General features: G+C 39.7%; 1 protein-coding gene across 2 annotated transcripts in view; it reads left to right on the forward strand.

Moving 5' to 3' along the window:
• Positions 1–13,835, forward strand: part of LAMA2 (laminin subunit alpha 2) — a 1,085,231-nt gene that overhangs the window by 1,003,311 nt on the left and 68,085 nt on the right. Inside the window, exons 50-52 of one of the 2 annotated variants that reach the window (XM_040429125.1) lie at positions 2,686–2,830; positions 3,893–4,031; positions 5,162–5,179. In XM_040429125.1, coding sequence (XP_040285059.1) covers positions 2,686–2,830; positions 3,893–4,031; positions 5,162–5,179 — 302 coding nt within the window. The remainder of the gene's footprint in view (positions 1–2,685; positions 2,831–3,892; positions 4,032–5,161; positions 5,180–13,835) is intronic. The other variant, XM_040429126.1, reaches the window with a different exon arrangement.

Below are 13,835 nucleotides of genomic sequence, written 5' to 3' on the forward strand. Positions count from 1 at the left end.
ACTTTCTCTACATGATAAATGCCTCTTACTGAAGTGAGACAACCACTTTAATATATATTGCATGTAGCATCTAATACTGTATGTATGAAATTTTGTATGTTTGGACATCTCTTAGTGGACAACTTGGCAGCTAACACTCTACAGTGGAAATTAAGCATGCATTTGCTTATTACAGTGGAATTTTTATATGGGTCAATTATTGGGAACGATCATTCCTACAACTCTCTGTTCCTGATAATTGTCCTAATCCTCAACTTGTGTAAATAAGTGCTTACAATTTCTCCTTTTTTGATTCCTGACGTATATTAACTGGAGAACCTAGAAATATAGAAATCATTTCTAGCCACCATTCATAATGAAATACAATAGTTTTAGACAAGTCTAAAGTAAAGTATAACAAAACATGATACACCTCTACATCCTAGAACGTATGTCTAGTGGGTATGGAGCCTTTACCCCAGTTTTTAGTTATATTTGGTGCCATACAGTGGAGTACTGTCAATAGAGGCTGACCATGCAGTTGCTATGGGGCCTGCAAGGTTGGGGGGGACCCGACTAGGCAGCATGGCTCCGCCCCTTTTTCGACCTGAATACACGCTTCACACCAGTAACACTACACAGATAAACACCGACCCCAGTCCTCCTGATTCCTCCTTGCCTCTTCTGCCAAATGGCATTGCCTCCTGTCTGTCAGAATAAGTCAAGTACAGCCGGCCAGTAAGCAGGGAGATGCTTATTGGCCACCTGACATCTGACCTCTGCCCTGGGCTCTGCTGGCGTGAAATGTCACAGCCCAGCAGTGAGGGTAAGGTGGGCTGTGACATTGTGTGAGTGACTGTTATCAGGGTAAATAGACAATGTGGAGGGGAGGAATATGGGGAGGATCTGTGAAGCTTACTTTAGTAGTAATAGCTTACTATAAGTGCAAGGCACACAGCATCTCTGCCATAGTCGTAAAACCTTTCCCTCAGAGACACAGCACCCCTCATAGAAATATACTCCTCCCACCCCCAACCATGTATGCTTCAAGTTCTGAGGGGCAATCTGTTCCCTGCCTCTCATTGCCCTAGTAATAGCCTATTTTAATAAGGCAATGATTATATATATATATTTATATATATTTATTAATTTTTTTAAACTCTTCCTGCTGTGCTCTGTACTGTACAAGAATTCGATCCTGCGACATCAGCTTTTGGTGTAACACACTGCTTCAGCTGTCAGGACTGGAGCTAGTTCCGCGTACACCATTTTAACCCTCACATTGATCTGTGTGGACATTGCAAACCTAAAATATAATACACATAAAATAAAATTTAAAAAAACACAAAAAAAGAAATACACTTTTCTCAATTCATTCAATTTTCTTCACCAATATCACACCAACACCCTGCAGCCCAACTAATCAGGTGTAATAATTGTATATTAAAATAATTGTACTTTTTATTGGGGGTCCCAATCCTGAATTTTGTTATTGGGCCCCATGATTTCTATGTACGCCCATGGTGCCATGTGTATGGAGGTTTGCTCTTCTAGAAAAAATGCTTCTAGGAGATATTTGCTCTGTACATATGGAATCCAATGTAGGATGCCATATTTTTTCACATTCATACAGAGTACACAGTAAAATACAAAATACAAAAACCTCTTGTTCTTCCATTTAAAGTTATAGAGGTATACAAAGGTACAGAAAAGGCCCTGTGTACATTTAGCCCTATTCAGGCCCCTGTCAGTTAAAAAGACATTTCAGATGACCTAGTAATTGATGGGGTCCTGGTGTTCGATTTAATATAAAATAAGGGGCACATTTTAATTGAAGATTTATATGTAAAATGTCTGTGGTGGAATAGTGGATCTCGTGAATATCTTCTCAAAGCTTTAACAGCTCGCAAAGTAAAATAATAGACCAACATATAATTAGGAAAGGGTATATTTAAAAAAAGAATCAGAATAACAACATACATGAAATATACATCTTCACTAAGTACAATAAATAATATATAGTTTGATATTTGTATCACTGTAGGTATCAAGTGTAATACAAACTAGTACATTAAAGTGGTTATCCAAGACTAAAAAATTCAATGAGCTGCAAAATGATATAAAAAAACCCACTAGTCATCTCTTCAATCCCCCACCAATTCAGTGTAGATGTTCCAATGGTCATTGACGGCTGACATGTGACAGGAGCAGCCAATCAGTGATCCTGTCACTCCCATCACATTATAACATTTGTGGCCAAGTCTTGTCAGACTTGTCTTGAATCAAATTCTATAATGATTCTAAATATACAAAAGATATGTTTGAAAGTGATATATATGGAAAATATAAAAAGCAACATGGATATTAAACATTCATGGCTAATGCAGCTTGATGCAGCCAGTGATACAACAACGATGAACAATAACTGTATATTTGTGATTGTAGTAAACTTGATTTGTTTTATTTGCATTTATATCAATTCTGTTTGTATTTTCTTTTGCAACATTGATTTGTGTTTTCTTTGTAAAAATCGATTTATTACATCATTCCCTGTGATATTAAAATTCAGTTTTCATGAATCATATTTACAGCCAGTGTCAGACATTCCCTATTAATATGCTGTGTGTTTTTATTCACTCCAGAGCAAAGAGCAATGAAAGATATATGCATTGCCGCTATACTACTTTGCTATTCGTTTTTTAACAGAAAGATTTCATGAGTGTCGAGCTGAGTGATGGGCGTATAAAAGTTAGCTATGATCTGGGATCGGGGACGGCCTATGCAGTTAGCAACAAGAATTATAATGATGGAAAATGGAAATCTTTCACCCTGTCTAGAATACAGAAACAAGGTATTTGGAGTGTGCATCTATAGCTTTTCTTCAGATGGAGTCTATGAGACAACTAATTTGTGTTTTACACACATTTACACTTGTACTAAAGAAGGATTACATAAAGTTTTCAACCAAATCATATGTTTGAATGGTTGCAATCAACATCTATATATAGCACTAGGAGTTATTTTGAATTTAATTCTAATTTTTATGATCTCCTCATCTTTGAAGAGTAGCTGTCATTTCAGATTATTTTTAATATAATGTAGGGATAGTGAACATTTTTGTAATGTACTTAATTAGGGAAAGATATTCCTTAGTACTAGAAAACAGGATGTAAAGAGTCTTCTGAACAAAGTTCTAACAGCAATGCTAAGGAGAGTCTGTCTCCAGTCTTCAGCATTTTACTGAGCGCTGAAGATGCCTGTGTATAACATACTGAGACTTCCAGCCTGCCTCTTGTCACTACCCTAGTCCCGGACTACAGTATGCACATGTGCCCTAACTATCACTGCTCATCACCCTGCCTATCTCACATGTTATACACAGGCATCTCAGCGCTCAGTAGAACTGAAGACTGAAGACAAACTCTCCTTCACAGCACCCATTTAGAACTTTGCTAAGAGGACTTTTTAACTCAAAATGACAGTTACACTTTAAAGTTCTTTAAGTTTTTGCCCAACTTCCCAAATGTCTAATGCTCTCTGTGTGAGGTAAGGGCCATTTAAACACCAGTGACAGCACTTAAAGTTGCCCATTGATTGCTCATGGAAAAGTGAGGGGAACTGCCTATGATTCTAGCTTTTCATATAGTTTTGATGTTAAGTGGCTGTGTAATTCAACAGCTGCCATAGTACAAGTGATAGATAATTAAGTAACATCAAATATACAAAATTGATGAGGAGTGACAACAAAAGGAAAGAAGTAGTTCAGAATTTCAATTTGATTTATCATTCTTAATCCAATGACGGGTTTGTCATTTTCAGTTTATATCATTTCCTGCAGTATTGATTTAATATTTGCTGCCTTTTTTCTATTCAGTCAGTTAGTAATTTTGTTATTATAATTATTATTTGGCAGCCAATTTCTCAATTGTGGACATGGATACAAATGAAGAGGAAATAGTAGCCACTACATCAACAGGAAGTAACTTTGGCCTTAATCTAAAATCTGATGAGAAGATCTACTTTGGTGGACTACCTGGACTGAGCAGCCTAAGGTAAAATCTAGTTTGTAATTATGGTATCGGAATCTTCAGAGTTAAAGGGACTGCTAGGTATGAACAACCCATTTCTATGTGCCCTCTTAAAGAATATACACTTCAAAGGGGTGGTATCCAACTTGGCATATTCAGCAAGATTTAACCACTTTTGGCACTCAGAAGTCATAAATTATATCAAGAAAAGGGGTAGGGCTTCACATAATGAACAGGGTATCTGCAGCTGGCCAAATTTATTGTAATTTATACTAGATACTGGCATAAATTACAGCTTGAGTCTATGCCAGCTCGCAGGTGTAGATTTGAGTTCCTATCTCACGTAGGGCCAGAGATGTGCCTAATTTATTAAGAGGCAAAGTGGGTGCATCTCAGTCCAGCACACATGAGATCAAGAGGAACAGTCTTGATAAATCTCCCCCCATAAGCTACTACAGATTAAATGTGCTGCTTTCCCCAATGGTGATGGCTGTTTGAGGGGAAGAGTGTTATCTTTTAATTTTAATAAAAACTAAAAGTTTACAATGCTCTTCTCTCATTTATATATTTATATCCATAGTATCTAAAGTATATTTTGGGAACCTCAAGATCAGTTGTGTAATATACTTTATATTTCAATTCAGTCCCTGAGACCAGCAGTTGGGAATTATATATATATATATATATATATATATATATATATATATATATATATATTTATCACTGAGAGATGTGATAACCTTACATGATCACATTGTTACTTCATGGATGGAATACATGCATTGTTCTCTATGTATTCGCTGCATGTATGGAAGACCTGCATGGATATGATGTTAGAAAATGCACAATCAATGCCCCCACGACCCCTGCCCCCACATCACTAAGTCTTTTGACTTATATGAGCCATATTTAGGGTCTACAACGTTAACAACTTCTTAAACATTTTTATCTATGGGGACTTATAATCGGTTTTGCTGGCATGCCCAATATGTATACTGTAGGCTGATAAGGTCCTAGTCTTCTAGTCTATTCTATATTTCAATGTCACGTTTTAGGCTTTGTAATATCCATAACAAAATCACTGTAAGAGCTGAATACTATTTTTCTAGAAATAATTGAGTATATTCTTTTTTTTTTTTTTTATTATACCTCAGCCCCAGTGTAAAAGCAAGGTAATATCTGAAATTTCTATTTCTATCCTGTTTGTCCAGAGGGTGCATGTGCTTGATAATGATGGTTCTTGGAGAAGTTCTGGTTAGACAACATTGTAACAAAGTAGAACTGAATTTCCCATTACTACTATGTAATAGTAGAAGTGAGCTTACCTCGCTGTTGTGCTTCATGCTGACCCCATGCGTATTACACGCCGCTGTCTAGGGTATGCATTTTTCTTCCAGCTATCTCTTACAGCTGTGAACTGCTTGCTGGGTTTGTTTTGTGAGAAATGCTACTGAATAACAAAACCAGCATCCATATACTTTCTATACTTAGGGCACTAGCTGCAATTTGTACACAGTAGGGATAAGACAAATTACTTTAAAACTTGGACAACAGATTTGAAAACCTGTTCAGAGCCATGTACTGTAAATTAGTGATAGAAGAAGGAAGAAATGAGCAGCAAGAAGAAATGTATTTCAGCCGCGAGAAATTATGCTTTGGGCAATGTTTGCTTAGTTCTAAAAAATGAATAGTTTTCCTTTATAAATGATCTATCATCCCTACATAAAGCTACCTAGGAGGTCCAAAACCTCAGTGTAAGCATATTTAGTTAGAAAAACAAGTTAAGGGAAAATTTACCTTATATAAACATCCATTTAAACACCTCAATACCTTGGTAACAAATAGGGTTACTCTTCAGCATTTTATTTTTTTAAAGTCCCTCCACCATTACTTGCTACTGCCCGTAAGATATGAAAATAAAAGCACAATAGTAATACTATATCACAGAGTTGGTATCATGAGGGTTATGGTGGTGGGCGGCAAGATGGACTGCACAAACTTTACTGTAGTATACATTAGCTTTAGTAAATAAATCTTCTTTAACAAGTGATAGTCTATATAGGCCAAAATCTAATACTAGAGCATACAAGGTCATAATGTATGTTGTGATAATATATAAAGACCCTGCATGAGTATACAAAGCATGATCTGGAAAAGTAATCATGTGTGGTGTTGCCCTTTAACTGTGTGTTTTGAGTTTGTAATAGTTTATTACTGGGTTAGACCTACTGCATGTGCAAATTTGTGACGTTATACTGTGGCCCCTTTGCAAAATGCTTTAAAATACTTTTAATATACTTTAAAATTAAAATAAAAAATACCTTTAAGGCTACATTCACACGTCAGTATTTTTCTATATCCCGATTTTTGGTCCGTTTTTTGCAGATCCGTTGTTCCTGAAAATGTTTCCGTATGTCATCCGTATGTCATCCGTTTTTTGCGGATCCGCAAAAAACGGAAACATGTATAAATTTCAATAAGCAAATAAAGTTGTTTGGATTTCTTTTAAAAAAAAAAAAAAAATATTTAAATGTAATTTCCAGGAACGGAATCCGCATAAAACGGATGACATACGTAATGACATCCGAATGTCTTCCGTTTTTTGCGGATCCATTGACTTTGTATTGTAACAGGATCCGAATTTTGCGGAAAAGAATAGAACATGTTTTATATTTAAACACATTGTGCTGTCCGATTTTTTCTGGTCCAGATCTGTTCCGCAAAAAATGGAACAGATCAGGAAAGAAAAAACGGACGTGTGAATGGACCCTAAAGGGATTCTGTCATGAGATTTGAGCCCTATAAGCTAAACATATGGCCAGGTCCGTACTAATAACATGAATCCTAAACTGCCCTTATTAAACCTGCTTTTGGTTCTATTAGCCCAAAAAACTGGTTTTTATAAGCTGTCACTCACCTACCTAAGGTGCCCAAGGGGTTTTACGTTAACCCAGGGTGCCCGCCCGCACCCCTCGCCGTCTGGTGCCCAGCGCCGCCTTCCTCACCTGAGCCCCGCCTCCGCAATCCTCCCGTCCCTCTGCTAGATCCGGCGCCTGCGCACTAGGCTCAGCCTGATGCGCCACGGACTCCTGGCAGCGGCTTTGTTGAGTGAAGTGCGCATGCGCCGCCTGATGCGCATGCGCACTTCGCTCAACGAAGCCGCTGCCAGGAGTCCGCGGCGCATCAGGCTGAGCCTAGTTCGCAGGCGCCGGATCTAGCAGAGGGACGGGAGGATTGCGGAGGCGGGGCTCAGGTGAGGAAGGCGGCGCTGGGCACCAGACGGCGAGGGGTGCGGGCGGGCACCCTGGGTTAACGTAAAACCCCTTGGGCACCTTAGGTAGGTGAGTGACAGCTTATAAAAACCTGTTTTTTGGGCTAATAGAGCCACAAGCAGGTTTAATAAGGGCAGTTTAGGATTCATGTTATTAGTACGGATCTGGCCATATGTTTAGCTTATAGGGCTCAAATCTCATGACAGAATCCCTTTAAAGAATGGTGCTCACTAATATTCTAATTACATGTAAGTTGTTACATTCATCCATGTCTGACAATAAATTTAGGATTTACAGGTACATACTGCACATACTAGATGGGGATATTCTGGCACCATGAATAAAGCGGTCCATAGATAACACCCGACTGTCATTAAATTAGCATTTGACAAGGGGATCCTTCTGATATTTGTATCCACCCCTGGTGGAAACCCCTTGAAGCCGAAACTGAGCACTCTTCGTCGGAAGGCAAAACAGAAACCGACCCCATAACTAGCACTGTACCCATATCCCAGGAACATATGAAAACTGATAACTATAGGCACAGGACTAGAAGGGGTAGGGGGAGTAGTCAGAGAGGTGATCTTTAAAACAATAATTTTTTAGGCAAGGGCCCGCCTCTTTAAGCATATATGCTGAGAGAGCGCAAAGACCAATGAGTTTCCCTAACGCGGATTCTGATGACCTCCAGATTTTCAACCTATCCCACAGAGTGCTCAGCACTGCGGAAATAGGCATTCTATCTAAAGGCTTATCGTTTGTACCATCCCATTCCTTCAACTTGTTCGAATGGATTAAGGATTTAAACCTATTCATTCGCAAGTTGAAATGGAGGAATTTCTTTGATAACCATGATAAACGAAGGTGCATGGAACTGGGCATTGATGTGAGAGATTTGCCAGATGTGGACATTCTATCTGACCTACTGGAAGAAAGTAGTAGACCAGTAGGGGAAGGTCTATTTATTGACTTGCGACCCAAATCACGTCTCAATCTACCGTTAAATGACAACTCGCCATTGGATACATTCCTAATGGTGGTCACAGAACAGTTATCGACCCTGGAAGGGACGTGAGTTGGTCTGAACAATCTGCGGTCGGATGAAATAGAAGCTCTCCTGTTGCTTGAAAAGGACACCTCCATAGTCAATAAGCCGTCTGATAAGGACGGCAATATTGTATTTATGGATGGTGACCAATACCTGGATATGTGTAACAGGATACTAGATGATCGAGCTTGCTATAGGGTGCTCCAGTCTAATCCCCATCAGACGTTTTGTGCCGAGTTGTGAGATCCTGCGGGAAGGCCTTGAACAGCGTTTAATCAATCAGAATGAGTTCAACTGTATGTGACCACGCTTTCCACAACAGGCTTGCTTCTATACCTTGTCTAAGGTGCACAAGGGCCTAGACCCGCTAATGGTTCGGCCCATTGTGTCAGGCACAGGTTGCTTTACACATCCATCTATTGTGTATGTGGACTTTATTTTAAGGCCCTTCGTCTCGGCATTGCCATCATACGTCCTCGGCTCTATGGACATCCTCAAAAAGTTGGACGGTCTACAGGTGTACACGGACGTAATGTTGGCAAGCCTCGACGTCAAGGCACTATATATCTATATACCTCATCAACAGGTCTGTCATGCTGTTGATCAATTCCTGCAGGAACGGGGGATCCAGCTTCGGGCACATAATGCATTTATGGTCCGACTCATACGTTTTATTCTTGAGCACAACATCTTCATCTTCGACCACCGGGTGTACCATCAGACAAAGGGAGTGGTGATGGGGATTCCCTGTGCCCCGTCCTACGCAAACCTCTACCTAGGTTGGTTGGAGAGAGATGTTGTCTTTGGGGAGGGAATGGCGATGTGGGCATCACACATTCTGCTCTGGGCCTGTTTCATTGATGACATTCTCATCTTATGGAACGGGTCACAGGAGGACTTTGGCAATTTCGTGGCCGCCCTCAACGAAAACACCATTGGGCTTTTCTTTACCCCGGACATAGACCCCTTCCGCATCACCTTATTGGACCTAGGCATCACATGTCATGTGGATGGTAATATCAATACCAACTTGTTTCGTAAGGAAACGGCCACAAATAGTCTCCTGCATTGGGACAGCTGTCCAGATTGTGGCCAATTTTGATATGGCCCACCGGGAGTTCAGAGACATTTTGACCCATTTAGTGGGGTCTACTCACTCTATTACATTCCGACGGGGACGCAGTCTAAAGGATAGGTTGACTCACAGTTTCTATCAAAAACCAGAGAGGACATCACACCAGCTCTTCCAAAACCAAATGAAGCTATCTTACCGCACAGTCAGAAGGGTGAGGTAAGACTAAAGAGGGTAGAAGTAATGACTACTAAGCTACATATGAAACAAGGGATGTGGTCATTAACAACAATAACACTGAATTGAGAGTAATCAAAGAGGCTGTTAGATTCCTTCACGCTCCGCCAGTCTCCTTGATCTCCTGACATCTGTAACAAGAGAGACTGTGACATAATTAGAATGGGTAATTCTTTCTCTAGTATGGTAACCAGTTGCTCATATTTATCAATTGCCGGATGGTGGGGGTCGTCTACTTGGCCACATGTCGTTGTGGCATGCAATATGTGGCAAAACCAAGCGGGAGTTCCGTCGTCTTATAGGCGAACACTTGAATGACATCCGGAATAAATCTGACACTTCTATAGCTAGACATGTGGAGTTGAAACAGCCGGGGGAACTCAACCTATGATGTTCCAGGGTTTTGAAACCATCCGTATGTCCCCACAAGGCGGTGACATTGACACCAAATGACTGCAAAAGGAAGTGCAGTGGATATTCAAGCTTCAGACGCTCCACCCAAAGGGATTAAACGAATATATATCGTTCACATCGTTCTTGTAATCTACCCACATATTTCTAGCTTAGGTAAACCCTTTGGCCAACTTAATTACCACTTGATCTAGGCATATTGTGGCGATCTTTGTATGAGTGGCATCTGATTATCCACATAGCCCTAGTGATTTCAGTGGTGAGGTTTCGCTGTGGGCTATGTGTGTGACTCCTTTGATCTCCTATACACTGCTGCTGTAATCTCCGTATTCCAGCAGCTGATTTTGACCGCTTTGTCTCCCTGACTGTGTTGACACCTTGGCGATCTGGCCAATGAGGTATGCTGGGGAGTGGCACCTTCTGATTGTTCTCTCCGCCATCCTCCTTCTGATTGGATACCGGCCTGATCAGCCCTACCCTGTGTACACAGGGACTTGTTCTTTTAAGTCAGCTGTGCATGCGGCCGCGCACGGCCATACCAGTGCCGGAGGCTACACACCAACAGCGTCTTATCATCCTCTGTGTATCCTTCTGTTCGGCTCCGGATGACGCTAATATAAGCAGAAACTCGTAGAGCTAGGGAACAGACAGGGTGATCGTGCTGTGGATGGGCATGGGTTAAAGCCTATAGGAGCAACTATCTGATAAGTGAGAGGGATACCGTTCCTGTCTTACAGTGTAGTATTAGTCAACTCCAGCAAACAATGGCTGACCCCTGCCTATCCTCACACAGCTGTAGCTTTTAGGAATTTGGAAAACCACCCACTAATTGACCACTAATGGGGTTGAGGAAGTTAGACTGAGCCATATTTGGCCAGGGGGGCTCCACGTGTGGATTATTATTTTGTTTTAAGCGTTACTCCATACTAGCAGTGAATTTCCACCCCTAGTTTATTGCATGTTTAAAAGGGTTGTGTCACTTCAGCAAATGGCATTTATTATGTAGACAAAGTTAATACAAGACACTTACTAATGTATTGGAATTGCCCATTTCCACTTTGCTGGCTTGATTCATTTTTCTATTACATTATATCCAAGGGATATGACCACCATGCAATCCAGTAGCGGTTGCCGCACTTGCGCACTATAGGAAAAAGTGCGGGACTGCTAAAGTGCTTATAGGCATGCATGTGCAAAAGCTCCAGTACCATCCGCCTCTTATCTGCGTTGCACCAGTGGCCATAACCCCTGGAAACAAGCAGTGTATAATACAATGGAAAAATTGAATCAAGCCAGCAAAGGAGGCAATATGGACAATCACAATACATTAGTAAGTGCCTTGTATGTTGTCTACATGATAAATGCTATTTGCCAGCCCTTTTAACCTGCTCCTGCACTGCACCAATTACTGTGCTAGTATTTTTGCAGCACTGGTGGGTGGTAATTCCTACGCAATCCAGTAAAAGTACAGTGCAGCGGTGGCATGGACTCAGAAGCTGAGTCTGCACCATTAGATATCAGTGAAACAAGTAGTTTCCTGCAATGGCTGGAATCAGACCATTCTTGACAAAAAAGAAACCCTTGTAGTGCTATGTTGACAGAAAAAATAAGAGTAATGGAGTTGCAGTGATTCAAACAAATAAATTCGGTGCACTTTGAACTCTGAGGAAATTAAATTAAAAGCAGCTTCAATCAGGTGTATATTTGCACCAGAATTAGCAACATTTGCTATTCAGCCTTATAAATCTGGTGTAAACTATGGGGAAGATTTATCAAAAGTGGTGTAAAGGAAAACTGGAATAGTTACCCATAGCAAATAAAATTTTCATTTTTCAGAGCTCTTTTGGAAAATGAAAGGTGGAATGTGAGTGTTTGCTATGGGCAACTAAGGCCGGGTTCACAAAACAGAAAAATAAACAAAAAACGCATCCCATCCGTTATGCTCAATTATACACATTTTCAAACCGTTTTAGCCCGAGATCCGTTATTTTAGACAGGAAAAAAAGGAAAATGTAAGTGGTGATTACGAAAATAGTCATCATCTCATTGCATTGACAATGTTGACAGTACTGGTTACTTTTACAAATATATCTGTTTCTAAGTATCGTCAGCATTATATCTGACAGGAATAATAAAATAAGAAGTTGTGGTAGAATATTAAAACATATAAATAAATATATATTACAGTATAGGTAGTACAAACATATGGCAGGGAATACAGTGCTAATAAAATTGATTAAGAAATGATGCATAATGTTTATATGAAGTATAACATAAAACTCAAATAAAGAAAACCTAAACCTACATCTCGGGCATATTTCTAGAGCGCTCTTTCACCTATAGAAATACACTTTAGCTCTAGATATAATCATAATAAAACTCTTAACATACAATGCTTTATGTATTTTAAAGATTGCTTATATCCCAGGTCTACTCACAATTCTGCTGGTTATTGAATAGACAACAAGCTTACATACTATAGTTACATGGCAAGTGCAGTTTAAAAAAAGGGATAGGAGGGAGTGAAGAAAAAAGGAATTCTGTACAATTCCTTAAGCACTAATATTATATTATATAACAAAATAAGTCATCATGGACTATTTCACAGATTCACATTTCTAATAGTAAAGAAGCCATGTTACTCCCTGGCAATAAGAACCGGGTGTCAGCTGCATTATAAAGTTGACACCCACAAGCGATGGTGAGGGCTCAGCTCCTGATCCGTTGCCATGACATAAGCATTAACTACCAGCACTCAGCGACTTAGGGTGGGCTGATATCACTTTTTTCCCCCGTTAATTGTATGCCTCAGACTGATGCCATACAGTGGCATCCGTTCATCATACAGTTCTATAGTGAAAAAAAAAAAAACATACAAAACTTTTTTTACCGGACTGTGCAGGATACAAGAATGCGGTGTGCTGCATTTTTGTATCCTTTTTTTTGTAACATATACGTCAAACCGAGGCATAAAACATGATCTGAACCCACTCTTAATGGTATGTCAAAGAGTGACAAGGGGTTAAGAGTCCCAATGGAAGTTAAATGTACTGATCTACAGTATAATTACTTTGGAAAGACCTAAAGCCATTTTTCAAAATGGCCACCACATTTGCCTTGTGCCAGTTCCTTGGAACTATGCCAGTTTCTACAGAATCTCTAAATATTATGAACAGATTATTATAAAAGAAAAAGTCCCATACAAACACTAAGCTTTCCAAGACTGCTGGGAGAGTTCAGCTCTGGAGTTTTTCCTCCTGATAACCTGACAACTAGCTGATAACTAAAGCAATGTACAAAGTTGTCCATTGTAAAAGGATGTTCATACATGAACTTACACTTATATTCTGCGCTATGTCTATGTATGGAGGATTCAGTATGTACTGTGAATACGTCATTAAACAGTTCAGGACATTGTACATAAAAGAACAACATTGCAGTACAGCAACCAAATGTATTTATTAAATTCCAACACATATAAATTATAGGATTACCTATACCTACCTATTATTGATGCCTCGATCTGTGGCCTGATGATTATCTGCATTGCTGCAGGGAATTTCAAGGTCCATATGGTTTCCATGTAGGGGTTTATTACAATAGTTGACATTCTGGATGACATTCATAGACTTTAGATATTACAGGCAAACTTTAGTAGGATTTATAGGAAAACTGGGATTTTACATTTCCCTGCAGACCTCAGATTATAAATTCAATAACTACAACTAAGTGAAGTTATACTGAGAACACTACAGGCGAAAGCTGAAATGTCTCTGGCTGCCACGTAT

This window comes from Bufo bufo, chromosome 4, assembly GCF_905171765.1.
Source record: "Bufo bufo chromosome 4, aBufBuf1.1, whole genome shotgun sequence".
Lineage (NCBI taxonomy): Eukaryota > Metazoa > Chordata > Amphibia > Anura > Bufonidae > Bufo > Bufo bufo.